The 24,762-nt window shown below is 39.3% G+C and overlaps 3 protein-coding genes across 7 annotated transcripts in view; 1 reads left to right on the top strand and 2 right to left on the bottom strand.

Moving 5' to 3' along the window:
* Vmat (Vesicular monoamine transporter) overlaps nucleotides 1-21,123 on the top strand; it is a 27,569-nt gene extending 6,446 nt beyond the window's left edge. Inside the window, exons 2-12 of one of the 4 annotated variants that reach the window (XR_014180779.1) lie at nucleotides 1,500-1,678; nucleotides 6,532-6,705; nucleotides 6,770-6,914; nucleotides 6,988-7,046; nucleotides 9,898-10,164; nucleotides 12,399-12,500; nucleotides 12,554-12,780; nucleotides 12,847-13,030; nucleotides 16,610-16,743; nucleotides 20,176-20,892; nucleotides 20,973-21,123. Coding sequence is in view for 3 of the 4 variants with exons in the window: in XM_081993353.1 (XP_081849479.1) it covers nucleotides 1,543-1,678; nucleotides 6,532-6,705; nucleotides 6,770-6,914; nucleotides 6,988-7,046; nucleotides 9,898-10,164; nucleotides 12,399-12,500; nucleotides 12,554-12,780; nucleotides 12,847-13,030; nucleotides 16,610-16,743; nucleotides 16,829-17,047 (1,647 nt within the window). In the remaining variant the exon portion in view is untranslated. Of the gene's footprint in view, nucleotides 1-1,499; nucleotides 1,679-6,531; nucleotides 6,706-6,769; nucleotides 6,915-6,987; nucleotides 7,047-9,897; nucleotides 10,165-12,398; nucleotides 12,501-12,553; nucleotides 12,781-12,846; nucleotides 13,031-16,609; nucleotides 16,744-16,828; nucleotides 17,118-20,175 lie in introns of those variants that run through there. The other 3 variants (XM_081993354.1, XM_081993353.1, XM_081993355.1) reach the window with 3 other exon arrangements.
* Nucleotides 1-24,762, bottom strand: part of Polr3B (RNA polymerase III subunit RpIII128) — a 124,207-nt gene that overhangs the window by 97,676 nt on the left and 1,769 nt on the right. The window lies entirely within an intron of this gene.
* LOC145738521 (uncharacterized) lies at nucleotides 21,043-24,762 on the bottom strand. Its single transcript, XM_081993373.1, has 2 exons — nucleotides 24,453-24,762; nucleotides 21,043-21,233 (listed from the first exon to the last, which is right to left on the bottom strand). Exons 1-2 carry the CDS (start codon nucleotides 24,677-24,679, stop codon nucleotides 21,149-21,151), a joined length of 312 nt encoding a protein of 103 aa, XP_081849499.1. The 5' UTR covers nucleotides 24,680-24,762; the 3' UTR covers nucleotides 21,043-21,148.

Genomic DNA, 24,762 nt, shown 5'->3' with positions numbered 1-24,762 from the left:
TAAACCAACCAACTGTAGCACACCTTTGGATAGGTCATTTCATTGGCTATCCATAGACGTATAAAAGTTATACAAAAGTCCACTAAATAAGCGAGTTATGTGAGTTTGAATGATACAGTCCACTAGAAATGCACATGAAAACTGAGTTAACTTTGCCGCCCCCTGGCGGCCAAACTTGGTAATTAACCAACCAACTCTAGGACACCTTTGGATAGGTCATTTCATTGGCTATCCATAGACGTATAAAAGTTATACAAAAGTCCCCAAAATAAGCGAGTTATGTGAGTTTGAATGAAACAGTGCACTAGAAATGCACAGGAAAACTGAGTTAACTTTGACTCCCCCTAGCGGCCAAACTTGGTAATCAACCAACTAAAGTTGGGACACTTTTGGATAGGTCATTTCATTGGCTATCCATAGACGTATAAAAGTTATACAAAAGTCCACTAAATAAGCGAGTTATGTGAGTTTGAATGAAACAGTGCACTAAAAATGCACTCGAAAACTGAATTAACTTTGACGCCCTCTAGCGGCCAAACTTCGTAATCAACCAACTAAAGTTAGGACACTTATGGATAGATAATTTCATTGGCTATCCATAGACGTATAAAAGTTATACAAAAGTCCACAAAATAAGCGAGTTATGTGAGTTTGAATGAAACAGTGCACTAGAAATGCACAGGAAAACTGAGTTAATTTTGACGCCCCCTAGCGGCCAAACTTGGTAATCAACCAACTAAAGTTGGGACACTTTTGGATAGGTCATTTCATTGGCTATCCATAGACGTATAAAAGTTATACAAAAGTCCACTAAATAAGCGAGTTGTGTGAGTTTGAATGAAACAGTGCACTAGAAATGCACACGAAAACTGAGTTAACTTTGACTCCCCCTAGCGGCCAAACTTGGTAATTAACCAACCAACTTTAGGACACTTTTGGATAGGTCATTTCATTGGCTATCCATAGACGTATAAAAGTTATACAAAAGTCCACTAAATAAGCGAGTTGTGTGAGTTTCAATGAAACAGTGCACTAGAAATGCACAGGAAAACTGAGTTAACTTTGACTCCCCCTAGCGGCCAAACTTGGTAATCAACCAACTAAAGTTGGGACACTTTTGGATAGGTCATTTCATTGGCTATCCATAGACGTATAAAAGTTATACAAAAGTCCACTAAATAAGCGAGTTATGTGAGTTTGAATGAAACAGTGCACTAGAAATGCACTCGAAAACTGAGTTAACTTTAACTCCCCCTAGCGGCCAAACTTGGTAATTAACCAACCAACTTTAGGACACTTTTGGATAGGTCATTTCATTGGCTATCCATAGACGTATAAAAGTTATACAAAAGTCCCCAAAATAAGCGAGTTATGTGAGTTTGAATGAAACAGTGTACAAAAAAAAAATTTTTGTTTGTCCTCCAGGAGATGGAAAAATGGCGGCTGGAGGACAGCTGATGCTGGTTTCAAAAAGTATTTCAATTTTTTTCCTGTTTCAGAATTGTTTGGAGCCCGTTCAATCATTGGTCGAGTGACGTCATCATGACAACGATGAACGATTGGCTGCGCGGCACCCGATTGGGTAATTGGGTGCAACGTTGCCGCGAGTCCCGCCGTCTCGTTCTCGTCATTGTTGCCATCGCTTTACTGCTGGACAACATGCTGCTCACCATTGTCGGTAAGTCTCTTTTGACCGCAAATCCGCTTATTTCCGTTCAGTTTGACCCAGTTTCCGGAAACGGACATTTTTCTCTTCAAATTGCAAGATTGATGGGGGCCTAATTAGTTGCGTAAAGGGCCTGGTTAGAGTAGTTTTCAAAGCGGCCACCATGATTCGCTCAAAGCGATACGAATCAAGCCCTCATCGCTTTTGTCCTACTTGGGGTTGCGATAAAGTGAGGTTAACGGTCGTTTCGGCCATTTTTTATTTTCCCCACACTGTCTGTCAGGGCTTTAAGATGACAAAAGATAGTGCAGATTTCAAGCTTTCCAAATATATCCCATTATACCGTTTGGCCCCTAGAGGGCGTCAAAGTTCCTTCACTATAAACTCGTTGCTTTGACTCTAAATTACTCACTTATTTGACAAGATACGTCAAAATGTCATAGAAAACAAAAGATAGTGCAGATTTCAAGCTTTCCAAAAATGTCATAACATGAGTTGATTGATCATACCGTTTGGCCGCTAGAGGGCGTCAAAGTTGCTTCACCATAAAATCGCACATTTTTAGACACCCGCTGCTTTTACATTAATTTACTCCCTTATTTGAGAAGATACGTTAAAATGTCATAGAAAACAAAAGATAGAGCAGATTACAAGCTTTCTAAAAATGTCATAACATGAGTTGATTGGTCATACCGTTTGGCCGCTAGAGGGCGTCAAAGTTCCTTCACTATAAACTCGTTGACACTCGTTGCTTTGACTCTAAATTACTCACTTATTTGACAAGATACGTCAAAATGTCATAGAAAACAAAAGATAGTGCAGATTTCAAGCTTTCCAAAAATGTCATAACATGAGTTGATAGGTCATACCGTTTGGCCGCTAGAGGGCGTCAAAGTTCCTTCACTATAAACTCGTTGACACTCGTTGCTTTGACTCTAATTTACTCCCTTATTTGAGAAGATACGTTAAAATGTCATAGAAAACAAAAGATAGAGCAGATTACAAGCTTTCCAAAAATGTCATAACTTGAGTTGATTGGTCATACCGTTTGGCCGCTAGAGGGCGTCAAAGTTCCTTCACTATAAACTCGTTAACACTCGTTGCTTTAACTCTAAATTACTCACTTATTTGACAAGATACGTCAAAATGTCATAGAAAACAAAAGATAGAGCAGATTACAAGCTTTCTAAAAATGTCATAACATGAGTTGATTGGTCATACCGTTTGGCCGCTAGAGGGCGTCAAAGTTTCTTCACCATAAAATCACATATTTTTTGTCACTCGTTGCTTTGAACCTAAATTACTCTCTTATTTGAGAAGATACGTTAAAATGTCATAGAAAACAAAAGATAGAGCAGATTACAAGCTTTCCAAAAATGTCATAACATGAGTTCATTGGTCATACCGTTTGGCCGCTAGAGGGCATCAAACTTCCTTTTTTTTTGTTTTTTGGAAATTGGCCCTTCAAATCAAATCTGCGGCGGTTAGGTCGTTAAAACAATTGAAAGGCGGAGTCGTATAACCGATAATTTTGCGACAAATAAAAGGGTCTTTGTCAGATAATGGCGTTTCGTCGATTTTACGATTGCCCCCGCTAGATGGCGCGCTGATTTTAATGACGCAATAAAAAACCGTTTTCTCGTAAATTTTGCTTTCAAGTCCTTCCATTATTATTACTATATAGTATAATATTATCTTAAACGTTTTAAGGGCTTCGAGGGCCTTTTATAGTCGTTGTATTCAGTGCGAGAGAGAGAGATTTTTGGTTTGCGCTTCCTTTTTGCATGAAATTGGGGCCGGGTGGGAGGGAGAGGGGAATAGTGCAAAATTTAACGAAATTGACACTGTTGTCGTAGTTTTGCGTTGATTTAGCTAGGACAACAATGTCACTTTTGATAACTTTTGCGTCATCGATCGATGAGAGAGAGAGAGAGAGAGAAAACCAAGATGGCGGACCGCAAAACCGTAAGTCTGGCATGGTTTGTTTTTTTTTGGTTTTATACCTTTATTTGGCACATTTGCTTTATAGTTTTATACGTCTATGGATAGCCAATGAAATGCCTTATCCAAAAGTGTCCCAACTTTGGTTGGTTGATTACCAAGTTTGGCCGCTAGGGGGAGTCAAAGTTAACTCAGTTTTTTTGTACATTTCTAGTGCACTGTTTCATTCAAACTCACATAACTCGCTTATTTTGTGGACTTTTGTATAACTTTTATACGTCTATGGATAGCCAATGAAATGTCCTATCCATAAGTGTCCTAAAGTAGGTTGGTTAATTACCAAGTTTGGCCGCTAGGGGGAGTCAAAGTTAACTCAGTTTTTTTGCGCATTTCTAGTGCACTGTTTCATTCAAACTCACATAACTCGCTTATTTTGGGGACTTTTGTATAACTTTTATACGTCTATGGATAGCCAATGAAATGACCTATCCAAAAGTGTCCCAACTTTAGTTGGTTGATAACCAAGTTTGGCCGCTAGGGGGCGTCAAAGTTAACTCAGTTTTCTAGTGCATTTCTAGTGCACTGTTTCATTCAAACTCACATAACTCGCTTATTTTGAGGACTTTTGTATAACTTTTATACGTCTATGGATAGCCAATGGAATGGGCTATCCAAAAGTGTCCTAAAGTTGGTTGGTTAATTACCAAGTTTGGCCGCTAGGGGGAGTCAAAGTTAACTCAGTTTTCTAGTGCATTTCTAGTGCACTGTTTCATTCAAACTCAAATAACTCGCTTATTTTGTGGACTTTTGTATAACTTTTATACGTCTATGGATAGCCAATGAAATGGGCTTTCTAAAAATACAACCCCACTCGGGGTGCCGGGTTTCGCCTGTAGAGGGCTTCAAAAAGTTTACCTCTGCCACACATAAAAGGAATGGGGGAGAAATTCGCGCTCGGATTAATCCAGAAAGCCCTCTTTCGTCATGTTTAATGCAATAAAAGGGACCGTTATACAGGGTGTCCCAAAACTTAAGCCTCCTGGACGACCAGACTCGAGTGCACTTAATTTTTCATTAAAATCGTAATTGCCGGCAATTTAAATCCCTGTTTTAGCGTCGGAGATAATCACTTTTGAAATCAATCTCCCCCCCCCCGGAGGGGGGCTCCACTTTCTCGTTTACGGGCTAATAATTCAGTCCCCACCCCCCCGGAGGGGGGGGGGAGGGCAATTTAATAACTTTCCTGATGATGGTTTCTCGAGGGGGGGGGGGGGGGGGAAACTTGAATTAAACATCGAGAATCAACAGATTGGCACCGTTTCCTCCGGCGATAAATCAACCGGAATGCTGTTTAAACATTTATGAGTGCGTTTGTTTCCCTATCCCCTTTCAGCTCCATTAAGCTGATAAAAACACTGGAAGATTTGCAATATGCATGACGCCCTTTTCAACGAAACGTCGCCGTGGTAATGGATTAAACGTTTAGCGATTCGGTTTCGCAAGTTTCAAAAGTTTCCATAAAAACGATGCAATTGTGACCACCCTGTATTGTTTTCGAGCTTTTACGGCCCACAGTTGGCTGGAGGAGTTCGTAAGGAACTATTTTGCTGTCTTGTAAATTTTTTGTAACTCTAACCGTTTAGGAGATATTTGAGCAAAACTGATTTGGTGCAACAAATTTTTAAGTCAGCGAAACTGGGGTTTGAAATTTGCCCACCCTGTAACTCGGTTATTTTTGGGAGTTCAAGAAGGTTGAACCACTCAAACTAACCGTCTTTAGCTCCTCTTTCCAATGGTGTTAAGCAAAAAATTCTATCTGAAAAATTGCGTACAGGGTGATCAAAAAACCTGAACCCCTATACTTTGCTTGTCCACCCTGTATAGTGGAAGCAAAAACCGGACTGCAAACTTACAGAGCTATGTTAGGGAGTTCATAAGAAACTATTTTGCTGTCTTGTAAATTTTTTCTAACTCTAACCGTTTACGAGATATTTGAGCAAAACTGATTTGGTGCAACAAATTTTTAGTGAAATTTGCACACCCTGTAACTCGGTTATTTTTGGGAGTTTTGAAAGGTTGAGCCACTTGAAAAAACCGTCTTGGCCTGCTCTTTCCAATGGTGTTGAGCAAAAAATTCTACCTGAAAAATTGCGTACAGGGTGATCAAAAAACCGAAACCACCATCCTTTTCATGCACACCCTGTATACTGGAAGCAATTAAGATCCTGCAAAGTTACGGTGCTGGATTAAGGAGCCCACTAGGAACATTTTTGATTTCTCTCAAAAATTTCGTAACTCTAACCGTTTTCGAGTTATTTACGAAAAACTGGTTTGGTGCAACAAATTTTCAATTTGTGGTTTAAAACTTGATCACCCTGTAACTCGGTTATTTTTGGGAGTTTAGGGAGGTTGAACCACTTGAAAAAACCGTCTTGAACTCCTCTTTCCAATGGTGTTAAGCAAAAAATTCTATCTGAAAAATTGCATACAGGGTGACCAAAAAACCTGAACCACTATACTTTGCTTGTCCACCCTGTATGTTGGAAGCAAAAACCGGACAGCAAACTTACAGTGCGGCGTTAAGTAGTTTATAAGGAACATTTTTGCTGTCTTGTAAATTTTTCGTAACTCTAACCGTTTACGAGATATTTGACCAAAACTGATTTGGTGCCACTTCGGTTACTTTGACAGTTGTCAAGGTGATTGTTTTGTGCCCAAAGTGGGCTGTCAACTGTCAACTGTCAAATTTGGAGCAAAACTGTTAATTAACCGAGTTATTGGAGGAAAATACCCGAGTTGTCACTTTGACAGTCCGTAACTTGGTTATTTTGACAGGTATCGCGGTGATTTTTTTGACAAGTGGCACCTGTCAAATCCTCTACAAACTGTCACCGTTTGCGTACGAAATTGTTGTGGTGTTTCAGTGCCGATCATTCCCGAGTTTCTCTACGACATCGACCATCCGGAGGCGCCGCTAGACGGACGCCCCCTGGTGGCCATTACCACAACCGCGCCGCCGCCATGCGACGAATACGTCAAAAGGCTGAGCCAACTGGATGCGGCATTCAACCGATCGCTGTACGCCACCACCACCAGCGGTAGTTGCTCGACAAAATGGCGAAGGCGCAGTTTGTCAAAATGGTATTTTTTTAAATTTCACAGAAAACTTGACCAAAACGGAGGAAGCGGCAAACAGTAAACGGCACGAGGACCTGGTGCACGAAACGGTCGCCGTGGGGATGCTGTTCGCCTCGAAGGCATTCGTGCAGTTGGTGGCCAATCCATTCGTTGGACCGTTGACTCACAAGTAAGTCACCAGATGACAGATGACAATTGACGTAAAATGACAGATGACAATTGACGTAATTTTTTCGTTTCAGAATTGGCTACAGCGTGCCCATGTTCGCGGGTTTCGTCATCATGTTCCTGTCGACAATCAGTAAGTATCATCACGTGACATTAGATTCAATTATGACCGAGATTGCCATTAGCCGCCTTCTCCATTTCGTCGGAAATTTAATTATTAAAGGCCACTTTAAAGGGGGGCGCCTCTTTCGCGTAATCGAATCGCTCTCGCTGCAAGAAAAAAATTAATATTCGAATATGAAACTAAATTACTTTAACCTTGAATAACTCGCTTATTTGACAGTTGACGGTAAAATGTCACTGAAGAGAACTGATAGAGCACATTCAGGGCTTTCCAAAGATATGATTACACGAGTGGATTGGTTAGACCGTTTGGCCGCTAGAGAGCGTCAAAGTCAACAAAGTTTTTACGCAAAACTAATTTCGACACTGCCTACTTTAACCTTGAATAACTCGCTTATTTGACAGTTGACAGCAAAATGTCACTGAACAGAAATGACAGAGCACACTCAGGGCTTTCCAAAGATATGATTACACGAGTTGATTGGTTAGACCGTTTGGCCGCTAGAGAGCGTCAAAGTCAACAAAGTTTTTACGCAAAATTAATTTCGACACTGCCTGCTTTAACCTTGAATAACTCGCTTATTTGACAGTTGACAGCAAAATGTCACTGAACAGAAATGACAGAGCACACTCAGGGCTTTCCAAAGATATGATTACACGAGTGGATTGGTTAGACCGTTTGGCCGCTAGAGAGCGTCAAAGTCAACAAAGTTTTTACGCAAAACTAATTTCGACACTGCCTACTTTAACCTTGAATAACTCGCTTATTTGACAGTTGACAGCAAAATGTCACTGAACAGAAACGATAGAGCAAACTCAGGGCTTTCCAAAGATATGATTACACGAGTGGATTGGTTAGACCGTTTGGCCGCTAGAGAGCGTCAAAGTCAACAAAGTTCCTTACCGACCTGAACTTGACAAAATGGTGAATGAATAGTAGCTACTTATACTAGGAGTGATTTAGAAACAAACTTCTTATACGGGGAGAATCATTTTTTTGGTGCTTGACTTGGCAACAGTGCTTAAAAGCAAAAATCCGGCAACAGTGCGTAATGAACCGAAAGGGCACAGGGTGTCGGCCATTTTGTGGCACCCAAAAGGGGTTAAAGTTTTTCGGGTTAAAAATGAGTTTAAAATTCCCGGAAAAGATTGGAAAATGCATAGTAATCGACTTGGACTAGTTTTTCATTGGGTTTCACTGAAAAATCTGCTTGGAAACCTACCTTTTGGTGTGGGTGAGAATGACCAGTTGAAACCCCCATTTTCTCAGGTAATTGGGACTGTAGCACCCAACCACTTACACTCACACGACCGGGACACTCTAAGGAACATTTTGAGGTACTTTTCACCCCTCAAACCGCACTTTTACCCGGAAATTCAGCTGGAAGACCTTAAACCGTGCGCGCTTTCGCCATTACAGGTAAACAACTGAACGTAAACAAATGGCCGCCGCTAGAACTCGACCAATCAGGAGGGTCGATCTGTCAACTGTCAAGCGCTGTTGCCACGTCTTGTTCCACTAGTTTTTTTGAAAATGTCATTTTTTGGTTGGAAAAATAAATCGAAACCATGAAGCTATAAATACAGCTTTGTAGTGGCATTCGGGCTGTTGCGTATGGCATTTTGAAAAACATTTATATTTTCGATTAAACTTGTTTCTCGTGCCAACACTGATCCGTGCAAATCTGGCAACCCTGGACGATCAATAACATCGACCCTCCTGATTGGTCGAACCCCTAGCGGCGGCCATATTTGTTGTTTAGTTGTTTTTGATGGAAGAAGCGTGGTTTAAGGTCCTCCAGCTGAATTTTCGGGTAAAAGTGCGGTTTGAGGGGTGAAAAGTACCTCAAAATGTTCCTTAGAGTGTCCCGGTCGTGTTAGTGTAAGTGGTTGGGGTGTTACAGCCCCAATTACCTGAGAAAATGGGGGTTTCAACGGGGGCATCCTCACCCCCACCCGACTAGGGGAAAAGGTAGGCTTAGAACTAATTTTAAGACACTTTCCCCCTGAAAACACAGTTGTTATGATGTTTTAAGTTATTTTCCGGCTTTTCAGCATTGTTTTAACTATTTTAGGCCTGAGTGGACAGGGTGTCGGCTATTTTGTGGCACCCAAAAGGGGTTAAAGTTTTTTGGGTTAAAAATGCCTGGAAAAGACTGGAAAATGCATAGTAACCGATCTGGACTAGTTTTTCCTTGGGTTTCACTGAAAAATCTGCTTGGAAACCTACCTTTTGGTGTGGGTGAGGATGACCGGTTGAAACCCCAATTTTCTCAGGTAATTGGGGCTGTAGCACCCAACCACTTACACTCACACGACCGGGACACTCTAAGGAACATTTTGAGGTACTTTTCACCCCTCAAACCGCACTTTTACCCGGAAATTCAGCTGGAAGACCTTAAACCGTGCGCGCTTTCGCCATTACAGGTAAACAACTGAACGTAAACAAATGGCCGCCGCCAGAAACCTGACCAATCAGGAGGGTCGATCTGTCAACTGTCAGACGCTGTTGCCACGTCTTTTAGTTTACCTGAAAAATCACGTGACGATTCTAACCGTTTTTGAGGTAATTTCCAAAAAAAAAACTGTTTCAAATCGAAAATGTCGGGTGCAGAAAAGTGAAATTGCGCGGTGTAAACGCAACCCCTTTTGTTTTTTTCCACTCGAAACCGAATTAACCCTCGAAACAATGAACGGTCGAGTGTACCCCGCTGGTGCTGACATCTCTGAACGGGAAATCCGTTAATTAACGTTTAATTGTTCCCCCATCGACAACCCGAAAAAGGCTCGTAATTAAATGGATTAATTAAAAACGCCCAAGTGGGCGCATTCGCCATTTAATCAGTTTTTTTTTTTTGTAGTTTTCGCATTCGGACGCAGTTACAGTGTGCTGTTCATTGCGAGGGCGTTGCAAGGGATCGGCTCGTCCTGTTCCAGCGTGTCCGGCATGGGAATGTTGGCGGAACGTTATCCGGACGACAAGGAACGAGGTAACGCGATGGGAATTGCGTTGGGCGGCCTGGCTTTGGGCGTCCTCATCGGGCCGCCCTTTGGCGGTTTAATGTACGAGTTTGTCGGCAAATCCGCCCCTTTTCTAGTGTTGGCCGCCCTGGCTTTAGGAGACGGACGTAAGTAGTGTTCTAACCTCAATTTTGGCACTTTTATCGTTGCGTATGCACCCGGTCGGGGGTAATCTGTGTGTATAAGGAAAAATGGGATTTTTCCCCGATTTAAGCGTCTTTTCCAGTTCGAGGGATAAAAGGGGCGATAATGCAGGTTTTTATTGGCTCAAAAACGTCTTATTTGACGTTTTATCGGATCGAAATGGGGCAATATTGTACCGAGGGAAAATTACTGTTTAAGCAATTTTGACACTAAATTACTCCCTTACTTGAGAAGATACGTCAAAATGTCATAGAAAACAAAAGATAGTGCAGATTACAAGCTTTCCAAAAATGTCATTACATGAGTTGAATGGTCATGCCGTTTGGCCGCTAGAGGGCGTCAAAGTTGCTTCACCATAAAATCACATTTTTTAGACATCCGCTGCTTTCACCCTGAATTACTCACTTATTTGACAAGATACGTCAAAATGTCATAGAAAACAAAAGATAGTGCAGATTACAAGCTTTCCAAAAATGTCATTACATGAGTTGATTGGTCATGCCGTTTGGCCGCTAGAGGGCGTCAAAGTTGCTTCACCATAAAATCGCACATTTTTTGTCACTCGTTGCTTTGAACCTAAATTACTCTCTTATTTGACAAGATACGTCAAAATGTCATAGAAAAAAAAAGATAATGCAGATTTCAAGCTTTCCAAAAATATCCCCGCATGAGTTGATTGGTCATACCGTTTGGCCGCTAGAGGGCGTCAAATTTGCTTCACCAGAAAATCGCACATTTTTAGACACCCGCTGCTTTCACCCTAATTTACTCCCTTACTTGACAAGATACGTCAAAATGTCATAGAAAACAAAAGATAGTGCAGATTGCAAGCTTTCCAAAAATGTCATAACATGAGTTGATTGTTCATACCGTTTGGCCGCTAGAGGGCGTCAAAGTTGCTTCACCATAAAATCATTAATTTTTAGACACCCGCTGCTTTCACCCTAATTTACCCCCTTATTTGACAAGATACGTCAAAATGTCATAGAAAACAAAAGATAGTGCAGATTACAAGCTTTCCAAAAATGTCATTACATGAGTTGATTGTTCATACCGTTTGGCCGCTAGAGGGCGTCAAAGTTGCTTCACCATAAAATCGCACATTTTTAGACACCCGCTGCTTTCACCCTAATTTACCCCCTTATTTGACAAGATACGTCAAAATGTCATAGAAAACAAAAGATAGTGCAGATTACAAGCTTTCCAAAAATGTCATTACATGAGTTGATTGTTCATACCGTTTGGCCGCTAGAGGGCGTCAAAGTTGCTTCACCAGAAAATCGCACATTTTTAGACACCCGCTGCTTTCACCCTAATTTACTCCCTTACTTGACAAGATACGTCAAAATGTCATAGAAAACAAAAGATAGTGCACATTTCAATCTTTCCAAAAATGTCATAACATGAGTTGATTGGTCATGCCGTTTGGCCGCTAGAGGGCGTCAAAGTTGCTTCACCATAAAATCACTAATTTTTAGACACCCGCTGCTTTCATCCTGAATTACTCACTTATTTGAGAAGATACGTCAAAATGTCATAGAAAACAAAAGATAGTGCAGATTTCAAGCTTTCCAAAAATGTCATTACATGAGTTGATTGGTCATGCCGTTTGGCCGCTAGAGGGCGTCAAAGTTGCTTCACCATAAAATCACATATTTTTTGACACTCGTTGCTTCGAACCTAAATTACTCTCTTATTTGACAAGTGACGTCAAAATGTCATAGAAAAGAAAAGATAGTGCAGATTACAAGCTTTCCAAAAATATCCCCCCATGAGTTGATTGATCATACCGTTTGGCCGCTAGATGGCGTCAAAGTTGCTTCACCATAAAATCGCACATTTTTTGTCACTCGTTGCTTTCACCCTAATTTACTCCCTTATTTGAGAAGATACGTCAAAATGTCATAGAAAACAAAAGATAGAGCAGATTACAAGCTTTCCAAAAATGTCATTACATGAGTTGATTGGTCATACCGTTTGGCCGCTAGAGGGCGTCAAAGTTGCTTCACCATAAAATCGCACATTTTTTGTCACGCGTTGCTTTGAACCTAAATTACTCTCTTATTTGACATGATACGTCAAAATGTCATGGAAAACAAAAGATAGTGCAGATTTCAAGCTTCCCAAAAATGTCATAACACGAGTTGATTGATCATACCGTTTGGCCGCTAGAGGGCGTTAAACATTTTTCCGGCAGTGTTACAGCTGCTGATGCTGCAACCCTCGGTGGTGCATCAGGAATCGGATCCGCCCTCCCTCAAAGCCCTAATCATGGACCCGTACATCATGATTGCCGCAGGTCCGTACTCGGGACATTTTGAAATTAATTTAAATAAACTTGATTTGACGCAGGCGCCATTATATTCGCCAATATGGGCATAGCGATGCTGGAGCCGTCCCTGCCCATCTGGATGATGGACACCATGGGCGCGGAACGCTGGAAACAGGGCGTCACCTTTCTACCAGCCAGTATCTCGTATCTGATTGGCACCAATCTGTTTGGTCCGTTGGGTCACAAGATGGGCCGATGGTTGGCCGCCTTGATCGGATTGGTGGTGATCGGCATTTGTTTGATGTGTGTACGTATTCCGGGGAAAAAATTGAAAATCGCCATTTACATGGCCGGGGCTGATGATTTCTTCCAGATACCATTGGCGACCAACATGAACCATTTGATCGTGCCCAATGCGGGTTTGGGCTTCGCCATCGGCATGGTCGATTCCTCCATGATGCCCGAGCTGGGCTACCTGGTTGACATACGTCACAGTGCCGTTTATGGCAGCGTTTACGCCATTGGTGACGTCGCCTTTTGTTTAGGTTTCGCCATTGGTAAGTCGATCAATATCTCCAAAACGGTTCGAGTCAACGAACTGAAATTTGCCAGGTGGTCAGGGCCCGTCCAGGGCCGCATTTTGTCCCCAATACCTTTTTGTCCTAAAGCGAGCGGTTTGTCCGGAAAATGTCCCACCTTGAACAGTTGCAGTTTTTCGGACATCCACTGCTTTGATCCTAATTTACTCCTTTACTTGACAAGATACGTCAAAATGTCATAGAAAACAAAAGATAGTGCAGATTGCAAGCTTTCCAAAAATGTCATTACATGAGTTGATTGGTCATGCCGTTTGGCCGCTAGAGGGCGTCAAAGTTCCCTCACCATAAAATCGCAATTTTTTTGACATTCGCTACTTTGAAACCCACTTGGAGTGAGAAAACGACAGTTTTAAGCACATTTTTGGAATCCTCATTAAATTTCCTATCCAACGACAAAAAAAAAACAATAAAAATCAAGTACAGTCAGGAAGAAAAGTGGTGTCAAAGTTTAAAGTGTCAAAAACACAGTTTGAAAGGACACTCAGAGACAAAATCACCTGTAAAACCCACTTGAAGTGGAAAAATGACAGTTTTAAGCACATTTTTGGAATCCTCACTAAATTTCCTATCCAATAACATAAAAAACACTACAAAATCAAGTACAGTCAGGAAGAAAAGTGGTGTCAAAGTTTATAGTATCAGAAAGACAGTTTGAAAGGACACTCAGAGACAAAATCACTTGTAAAACCCATTTGGAGTAACAAAATGACAGTTTTAAGCACATTTTTGGAATCCTCATTAAATTTCCTATCCAACGACAAAAAAAAAACAATAAAAATCAAGTACAGTCAGGAAGAAAAGTGGTGTCAAAGTTTAAAGTGTCAGAAAGACAGTCAAGAACAAAATCGCGTGTAAAACCCACTTGGAATGGAAAAATGACAGTTTTAAGCACATTTTTGGAATCCTCACTAAATTTCCTATCTAATGACATAAAAATTTTTGAAAAATCAAGTACAGTCAGGGAGAAAAACAATATTAAATTTTCAACTGCCAGAAACAAAGTTTGAAAGAACACTCAGAGACAAAATCAACTGTAAAACCCACTTGGAGTGGAAAAATGACAGTTTTAAGCACATTTTTGGAATCCTCATTAAATTTCCTATCCAACGACATAAGAAAAACTTAAAAATCAAATACAGTGAGGAAGAAAAGTGGTGTCAAAGTTTAAAGTGTCAAAAACACAGTTTGAAAGGACACTCAGAGACAAAATCACCTGTAAAACCCACTTGGAGAGAGAAAATGACAGTTTTAAGTACATTTTTGGAATCCTCACTAAATTTCCTATCTAATGACGTAAAAAAACACCAGGAAATTGAATACAGTCAGGAACAAAAGTAGTGTCAAAATTTGAATTGCCAGAAAGACAGTTTGAAAGAACACTCAGTTTTGAACCTAAATAACTCCTTGATTTGACAAGTGACGTCAAAATTTCATAGAAAACAAAAGATAGTGCAGATTGCAAGCTTTCCAAAAATATCCCCACATGAGTTGATTGGTCATACCGTTTGGCCGCTAGAGGGCGTTAAAGTTGCGTCACCCAAAAATGACGTATTTTTTGACGCTTGTTACTTTGAGCCTAAATTACTCCCTTTTTTGACAAGTTACGTCAAAATGTCATAGAAAACAAAAGATAGAGCAGATTTCGGGCTTTCCAAAAATATGCCCCCACGAGTCGATTGATCGCACCGTTTGGTCGCTAGAGGGCGTCAAAGTTCCCTCACCATAAAAATTTTTGAAAAATCAAGTACAGTCAGGAAGAAAAGTGGTGTCAAAGTTTAAAGTGTCAGAAAGACAGTCAAGAACAAAATCGCGTGTAAAACCCACTTGGAGTGGAAAAATGACAGTTTTAAGCACATTTTTGGAATCCTCATTAAATTTCCTATCCAACGACAAAAAAAAAACAATAAAAATCAAGTACAGTCAGGAAGAAAAGTGGTGTCAAAGTTTAAAGTGTCAAAAACACAGTTTGAAAGGACACTCAGAGACAAAATCACCTGTAAAACCCACTTGGAGTGGAAAAATGACAGTTTTAAGCACATTTTTGGAATCCTCACTAAATTTCCTATCTAATGACATAAAAAAACAATAAAAATCAAGTACAGTCAGGAAGAAAAGTGGTGTCAAAGTTCAAAGTGTCAGAAAATTTTAAAAGACAGTCAGGCACAAAATCGCTTGAAAAACCCACTTGGAGAAACAAAGTTTGAAAAACACTCAGAGACAAAATCAACTGTAAAACCCACTTGGAGTGGAAAAATGACAGTTTTAAGCACATTTTTGGAATCCTCATTAAATTTCCTATCCAATAACATAAAAAAACACTACAAAATCAAGTACAGTCAGGAAGAAAAGTGGTGTCAAAGTTTAAAGTGTCAAAAACACAGTTTGAAAGGACACTCAGAGACAAAATCACCTGTAAAACCCACTTGGAGTGAGAAAATGACAGTTTTAAGCACATTTTTGGAATCCTCACTAAATTTCCTATCCAATAACATAAAAAACACTACAAAATCAAGTACAGTCAGGAAGAAAAGTGGTGTCAAAGTTTAAAGTGTCAAAAACACAGTTGAAAGGACACTCAGAGACAAAATCACCTGTAAAACCCACTTGGAGTGGAAAAATGACAGTTTTAAGCACATTTTTGGAATCCTCACTAAATTTCCTATCTAATGACATAAAAAACAATAAAAATCAAGTACAGTCAGGAAGAAAAGTGGTGTCAAAGTTTATAGTGACAGAAACACAGTTTGAAAGGACAGTCAGAGACAAAATTGCCTGTAAAACCCCTTGGAGTAATAAAATGCAGTTTTAAGCACATTTTTGGAATCCTCATTAAATTTCCTATCCAATAACATAAAAAACACTACAAAATCAAGTACAGTCAGGAGAAAAGTGGTGTCAAAGTTTATAGTGTCAGAAAGACAGTTTGAAAGGACACTCAGAGACAAATCACCTGTAAAACCCACTTGGAGTGGAAAAATGACAGTTTTAAGCACATTTTTGGAATTCTCATTAAATTTCCTATCCAACGACAAAAAAAAAACAATAAAAATCAAGTACAGTCAGGAAGAAAAGTGGTGTCAAGTTTAAAGTGTCAGAAAGACAGTCAAGAACAAAATCGCGTGTAAAACCCACTTGGAGAGAGAAAATGACAGTTTTAAGAACATTTTTGGAATCCTCACTAAATTTCCTATCTAATGACGTAAAAAAAACACCAGGAAATTGAGTAGTGACGTCAAAATGTCATAGAAAACAAAAGATAGAGCAGATTGCAAGCTTTCCAAAAATGTTCCCCCATGAGTTGATTGGTCATACCGTTTGGCCGCCAGAGGGCGTCAAAGTTGCTTCACCATAAAATCGCACATTTTCAGACACCCGCTGCTTTCACCCTAATTTACTCCCTTACTTGACAAGTTACGTCAAAACATCATAGAAAACAAAAGATAGAGCAGATTTCAGGCTCTCCAAAAATATCCCCCCACGAGTCGATTGACCGCACCGTTTGGCCGCTAGATGGCGTCAAAGTTCCGATTGTTTTAGGTCCCGCCCTGAGCGGTACACTCATCAACAATATCGGTTTCGAGTGGATGCTGTTCGGGATCGCCATGTTGGATTTCATCTACGCCCCGTTGCTGTTCAGCCTGAAAAGTCCACCCACCAAAGAGGAGAAAAAGGTAACGCGTACAGGGTGTCCCAAAATTACCCCACTTACGCTTATTCGGCCACTGTGTAGATTTTTTTTTTTTTTTTTTTTTGCAGGGCTGTTGTTTTGGAGCATGTTGTACTGTTGGAAATAGTCTAGTGTGCCGTGTGCATGTCGCCTTTTTTTTGTTTTTTCCGCAAACGATTATTAGAACCAATAATATATTTAAAAAAAAAAATTGTTTAACTTTGACGCCCTCTGGCGGCCAAACCGTTGCACTAACCTACCAACATTTGTACATCAATGGAAAGCTCATTTCATTGGCTATCCATTGACCTATAAAACTCTACCAAAAGTGCTTTAAATAAGAGAGTTATTTAGGTTTGAACAAAAGGATGCACTAAAAAAGTGGAAAAAAAATGGTTAACTTTGACGCCCTCTAGCGGCCAGACCGTTGCACTAACCTAACAACATTATACGTCAATGGAAAGCTCATTTCATTGGCTATCCATTGACGTATAAAACTCTACTAAAAGTGCTTTAAATAAGAGAGTTATTTAGGTTTGAACAAAAGGATGCACTAAAAAAGTGAAAAAAAAATGGTTAACTTTGACGCCCTCTGGCGGCCAGACCGTCGCACTAACCTACCAACATTAATACATCAATGGAAAGCTCATTTCATTGGCTATCCATTGACGTATAAAACTCTACCAAAAGTGCTTTAAATAAGTGAGTTAATTAGGTTTGAACAAAAGGATGCACTAAAAAAGTGAAAAAAAAATTGTTTAACTTTGACGCCCTCTGGCGATCAGACTGTAGCACTAACCTACCAACATTAATACGTCAATAGAAAGCTCATTTCATTGGCTATCCATTGACGTATAAAACTCTACCAAAAGTGCTTTAAATAAGTGAGTTATTTAGGTTTGAACAAAAGGATGCACTAAAAAAGTGAAAAAAAAATTGGTTAACTTTGACGCCCTCTAGCGGCCTAAACAGTTGCACTAACCTACAAACATTATACGTCAATGGAAAGCTCATTTCATTGGCTATCCATTGACCTATAAAACTCTACCAAAAGTGCTTTAAATAAGAGAGTTATAGGATTGAACAAAATGATGCACTAAAAAAAAGAAAAAAAAATTGGTTAACTTTGACGCCCTCTGGCGGCCAGACCGTCGCACTAACCTACCAACATTAATACGTCAATGGAAAGCTCATTTCATTAGCTATCCATTGACGTATAAAACTCTACCAAAAGTGCTTTAAATAAGAGAGTTATTTAGGTTTGAACAAAAGGATGCACTAAAAAAGTGAAAAAAAAATGGTTAACTTTGACGCCCTCTGGCGGCCAGACCGTTGCACTAACCTATCAACATTAATACATCAATGGAAAGCTCATTTTATTAGCATTCCATTGACGTATAAAACTCTACCAAAAGTGCTTTAAATAAGAGAGTTATTTAGGTTTGAACAAAAGGATGCACTAAAAAAGTGAAAAAAAAATGGTTAACTTTGACGCCCTCTAGCGGCCAGACCGTTGCACTAACCTATCAACATTAATACAGTCAATGGAAAGCTCATTTCATTGGCTATTCCATTGACGTATAAAACTCTACCAAAAGTGCTTTAAATAAGAGAGTTATTTAGGTTTGAACAAAAGGATGCACTAAAAAAAGAAAAAAAAATTGGTTAACTTTGACGCCCTCTAGCGGCCAGACCGTTGCACTAACCTACTAACATTAATACGTCAATGGAAAGCTCATTTCATTGGCTATCCATTGACCTATAAAACTCTACCAAAAGTGCTTTAAATAAGAGAGTTATTTAGGTTTGAACAAAAGGATGCACTAAAAAAGAGAAAAAAAAATGGTTAACTTTGACGCCCTCTAGCGGCCAGACCGTTGCACTAACCTACCAACATTAATACGTCAATGGAAAGCTCATTTCATTGGCTATCCATTGACCTATAAAACTCTACCAAAAGTGCTTTAAATAAGAGAGTTATTTAGGTTTGAACAAAAGGATGCACTAAAAAAGAGAAAAAAAAATTGGTTAACTTTGACGCCCTCTAGCGGCAGACCGTTGCACTAACCTACCAACATTATACATCAATGGAAAGCTCATTTCATTGGCTATCCATTGACGTATAAAACTCTACCAAAAGTGCTTTAAATAAGAGAGTTATTTAGGTTTGAACAAAAGGATGCACTAAAAAAGTGAAAAAAAAAATTGGTTAACTTTAACGCCCTCTGGCGGCCAGACCGTTGCACTAACCTACCAACATTAATACATCAATGGAAAGCTCATTTCATTGGCTATCCATTGACGTATAAAACTCTACCAAAAGTGCTTTAAATAAGAGAGTTATTAGGTTTGAACAAAAGGATGCACTAAAAAAGAGAAAAAAAAATTGCGTAACTTTGACGCCCTCTAGCGGCCAGACCGTTGCACTAACCTACCAACATTTATACATCAATGGAAAGCTCATTTCATTGGCTATCCATTGACGTATAAAACTCTACCAAAAGTGCTTTAAATAAGAGAGTTATTTAGGTTTGAACAAAAGGATGCACTAAAAAAGTGAAAAAAAAATTGGTTAACTTTGACGCCCTCTAGCGGCCAGACCGTTGCACTAACCTACCAACATTAATACATCAATGGAAAGCTCATTTCATTGGCTATCCATTGACCTATAAAACTCTACCAAAAGTGCTTTAAATAAGAGAGTTATTTAGGTTTGAACAAAAGGATGCACTAAAAAAGTGGAAAAAAAATGGTTAACTTTGACGCCCTCTAGCGGCCAGAACTGTTGCACTAACCTACCAACATTAATACGTCAATGGAAAGCTCATTTCATTGGCTATCCATTGACGTATAAAACTCTACCAAAAGTGCTTTAAATAAGAGAGTTATTTAGGTTTGAACAAAAGGATGCACTAAAAAAGTGAAAAAAAATGGTTAACTTTGACGCCCTCTAGCGGCCAAACCGTTGCACTAACCTACCAACATTAATACATCAATGGAAAGCTCATTTTTATTAGCTTCCATTGACGTATAAAACTCTACCAAAAGTGCTTTAAATAAGAGAGTTATTTAGGTTTGAACAAAAGGATGCACTAAAAAGTTAAAAAAATTGGTTAACTTTGACGCCCTCTAGCGGCCAAACCGTTGCACTAACCTACCAACATTAATACATCAATGGAAAGCTCATTTTATTAGCTTTCCATTGACGTATAAAACTCTACCAAAAGTGCTTTAAATAAGAGAGTTATTTAGGTTTGAACAAAAAAAGGTAAGTAAACTTTGACGCCCGAACCGTTCCACCAACCAATCAAAGTGAGTACACCTTTAGAAAGCCCATTTCATTGGCTCGCCAGCTGCGCGTAGCAAAATCGAGATGGCGCGCTTGAAATTTGAAATAACGGTTTTTTCCCACCTAACCTCAATTTACGTTTCGCAGTCGCTGATCGCGGGCGACCACACGTCAGTGCGGTACGTCACCTATCAGAACGAGGAGGAGGACGAGTGAAAATCCACTGTAAATTTAAATTATACGTCTATCCATATAAAATAGTCTTTTTGGCGCTCTCTTGATGGAAAATGGATGGAAGAAGCGCGCCCCAAAAACAAAAAAATTTAAATTTTCCAAGGGCCCTCGTAGAGGAGTCGCGGTGAATGGCTGCACCGGATTCCCACCCCCCACCACAAAAATACGGGGGCGAGGCAATAAGTGACCCTTTTTTTTAAAAAAAAATTAACGTTTACGTCATACCAGCTCTTCCAACCACGCCCATATGATTGTCTCTTGTACCTATTTACCATACATATTATATTACTATATATACATATTAAACTAAGTGTGTGTCTAGTAGGAAAGTAGGGTTATTGTCTCAACAAAAAAAAAAAAAAAAAACGAATTGCTGGACCAATCAAATGCAAGCGTGACTTTTTGTGCGTCTTTCAAAGTTAATTACTTATTGAAATAATTAAATTTTAAAGACAGGTGACGCCATTTTGTTTTTTTTTTCAGTCGTTTGTTAATCAAAATGGCCTCCTTCGATGCAGGTTATTTTTGTATGGCGTGAGTAGACAATAATCTGAATTAATTTATCCAGAAAAAAAAAAGAAAAACGCTGGTCAGAGGGGTCCGAAAATATTTCTCGCAAAAAAATGTTGGGTTATGGGAGGCTTATGACGTTTGTCCCCCCCCCCCCACTTATACGCATGCCTAGTTGTTAAAAAAAAATAATAAGTTAGGTTATGGGAGGTTGATGACGTTTGTCCCCCCCCCCCACTTATACGCATGCGTAGATATATAAAAAAAAAATTAGGTTAACCGTCATATTATATGTCACCTGTTAGAGTAAAGCAACTGCATAAATATATAATAAATAACTGTTAAACTGGATTTTTTTTGTACTAAAACTCACTGATCACTGTGATTGGCTGGCAACCGGATTGTCCTTCTCCTTCTCCTCCTCCAGTTGTCCCGTGTAGTACAAATAAATCATCCGAATCCTGCAAAAAAATTTTTTTTTATTTCAACACCCTGTAACTCGGTTATTTTTGGGAGTTTAGGGAGGTTGGACCACTTGAACGAAGCGTCTTGAACTCCTCTTTTCAGTGGTGTTGAGCAAAAAATTCTACCTGGAAAATTGCGTACAGGGTGATCAAAAAACCTGAACCATCATCCTTTTCATGCACACCCTGTATACTGGAAGCAATTAAGGTCCTGCAAAGTTACGGTGCTGGATTAAGGAGTCCACTAGGAACATTTTTGATTTCTCTCAAAAATTTCGTAACTCTAACCGTTTTCGAGTTATTTACGAAAAACTGGTTTGGTGCAAAAAATTTTCAATTTGTGGTTTAAAACTTGATCACCCTGTAACTCGGTTATTTTTGAGAGTTCGAGAAGGTTGAAACACTCAAATTGACCGTCTTGAGCTCCTCGTTTCAGTGGTGCCAACCAAAAAATTCTATCGGGAAAAATGTGTACAGGGTGACCAAAAAATCGAAACCATCATCCTTTTCATGCACACCCTGTATACTGGAAGCAATTAAGGTCCTGCAAAGTTACGGTGCTGGATTAAGGAGTCCACTAGGAACATTTTTGATTTCTCTCAAAAATTTCGTAACTCTTACCGTTTTCGAGTTATTTACGAAAAACTGGTTTGGTGCAACAAATTTTCAATTTGTGGTTTAAAATTTGATCACCCTGTAACTCGGTTATTTTTGGGAGTTTAGGGAGGCTGGACCACTTGAAAGAACCGTCTTGAACTCCTCTTTCCAGTGGTGTGGAGCAAAAAATTCTACCTGGAAAATTGCATACAGGGTGATCAAAAAACCAGAACCACTATACTTTGCTTGTCCACCCTGTATGTTGGAAGCAAAAACCGGACTGCAAACTTACAGTGCCATGTTAAGGAGTTCACAAGGAACTATTTTGCTGTCTTGCTAATTTTTTGTAACTCTAACCGTTTACCAGATATTTGATCAAAAGTGGTGTCAAAATTTATAGTGTCAGAAAGACAGTTTGAAAGGACAGTCAAGGACAAAATCGCTTGTAAAATCCACTTGGAGTGAGAAAATGACAGTTTTAAGCACATTTTTGGAATCCTCACTAAATTTCCTATCCAATGACATAAGAAACATCTAGTACACAAAAATCTAGTACAGTCAGGGAGACAAGTAGTGTCAAATATAGAACTGTCAGAAACACACTTTGAAAGGACAGTCAGGGACAAAATTGCTTGTAAAACCCACTGGGAGTGAAAAAATGACAGTTTTGAGAACATTTTTGGAATCCTCACTAAATTTCCTATCTAATGACATAAAAAAAACTTAAAAATCAAGTACAGTCAGGGAAAAAAATGGTGTCAAAGTTTGAACTGCCAGAAAGACAGTCAAGAACAAAAGCGCGTGTAAAACCCACTTGGAGTGGGAAAATGACAGTTTTAAGCACATTTTTGGAATCCTCATTAAATTTCATATCCAATGACATAAAAAACACTACAAAATCAAGTACAGTCAGGGAGAAAAGTAGTGTCGAAAGTTTGAACTGCCAGAAGGAAACTTTAAAAGACAGTCAGGAACAAAATCACTTGTAAAACCCACTTGGAGTGGGAAAATGACAGTTTTAAGCACATTTTTGGAATCCTCACTAAATTTCCTATCTAATGACATAAAAAACACCAGGAAATTGAGTACAGTCAGGGAGAAAAGTAGTGTCAAAGTTTAAAGTGTCAGAAAGACAGTTTGCAAGGACAGTCAGGAACAAAATCGCTTGTAAAACCCACTTGGAGACAGAAAATGATAGTTTTAAGCACATTTTTGAAATCCTCATTAAATTTCCTATCCAATGACATAAAAAACACCAGGAAATTGAGTACAGTCAGGGAGAAAAGTGGTGTCAAAGTTTGAACTGCCAGAAAGACACTTTTAAAAGACAGTCAGGAACAAAATCACCTGTAAAACTCACTTAGAGTGGGAAAATGACCGTTTTAAGCACATTTTTGAAATCCTCACTAAATTTCCTATCTAATGACATAAAAAAACTTAAAAATCAAGTACAGTCAGGGAAAAAAATGGTGTCAAAGTTTGAACTGCCAGAAAGACAGTCAAGAACAATAGCACGTGTAAAACCCACTTGGAGTGGGAAAATGACAGTTTTAAGCACATTTTTGGAATCCTCATTAAATTTCCTATCCAATGACATAAAAAACAACAGGAAATTGAGTACAGTCAGAGAGAAAAGTAGTGTCAAAGTTTAAAGTGGCAGAAAGACAGTTTGCAAGGACAGTCAGGAACAAAATCACCTGTAAAACCCACTTGGAGAGAGAAAATGACAGTTTTAAGCACATTTTTGGAATCCTCACTAAATTTCCTATCTAATGACATAAAAAAACTTAAAAATCAAGTACAGTCAGGAAGAAAAGTGGTGTCAAAGTTTAAAGTGTCAAAAACACAGTTTGAAAGGACAGTCAAGGACAAAATTAACTTGGTTATTTTTCGGACTTTAGGGTGGTTCAACCACTCAAAAGAACCGTCTTGAACTCCTCTTTCCAGTGGTGTCCAGCAAAAAATTCTACCAGAAAAATTACATACAGGGTGACCAAAAAACCACTACACTTTTTATGCACCCCCTGGATAGCAACTACCCTGGCAAACATTGCAACTTTTAGGGTTAGGTTCAGCAAATCTTTACAGACATTACTTTTCAGTGATATTCCCATCTAATCAAACACCCTGTAACTCGGTTATTTTTCTACACTACAGGGTGGTTCAACCACTCAAACAATACAATAGGTATTTGACATCACTGTACTGTACATCAAGTACAGTCAGGGAGAAAAGTGGTTTCAAAGTATGCTTTGTCAGAAAAAGGACAAAATTGCTGGTACAACTGACTTGTAGTGGGAAAATGTGAGTTTTAAGTAAAAAAATCAAATAATCCAGTTATTTACTAAAAATAATTGAATTAATGTTCTCAGACTTTGACAAGCCATAACGCGGTTATTTGAACGGTTACAGGGTGGTTCAATATACCGATTGGTAGCCTTTCGAAACCCACTTTTGACCACCCTATACACAGTTTACAGTGAAATAGCATGGTAAATGAGTTTTTCAACAAAAAAAAAAGCCAAAAGCAAACCAAATAAGGTTCATATTGAGGATGCTTCATTACATGATTAGAAAGCGGTTTGAAACTATTTTCAACCACTGAATTATGGTACTTACCATCGCCAGTCTAGCACAGTGGCCACCATTAGGGTACCAAAGATTACCAGCGTGATTTTGGTGATTAACGGTTCCACTTCTCGTTTGTGGCCAAATTTGTTGTAGCCCGGATAGCCCCTCGTTTGACCAGCAAAAGTTGGGTTAGGTTTGGCCAGTTTGGGGGCCCAAACTGCTCGTGTTTCAGGGGCAAAGCGCTGCCACACCGGTCTGAGCTTCGCACAGAACATTTTTTGTGGTTTTTTCAGGTGAAATTGGAATTAAATAAACACAATGGCACAACAAAAACAACAAATTGACTGGGCAGTGACAT

Source organism: Ips typographus, linkage group LG15 (genome assembly GCF_016097725.1).
Source record: "Ips typographus isolate SLU linkage group LG15, UJ_Ityp_2.0, whole genome shotgun sequence".
In the NCBI taxonomy this organism is placed as follows: domain Eukaryota; kingdom Metazoa; phylum Arthropoda; class Insecta; order Coleoptera; family Curculionidae; genus Ips; species Ips typographus.
The sequence above is the reverse complement of the archived record's forward strand: the minus strand, read 5'-3'. Positions and strand labels throughout refer to the sequence as shown.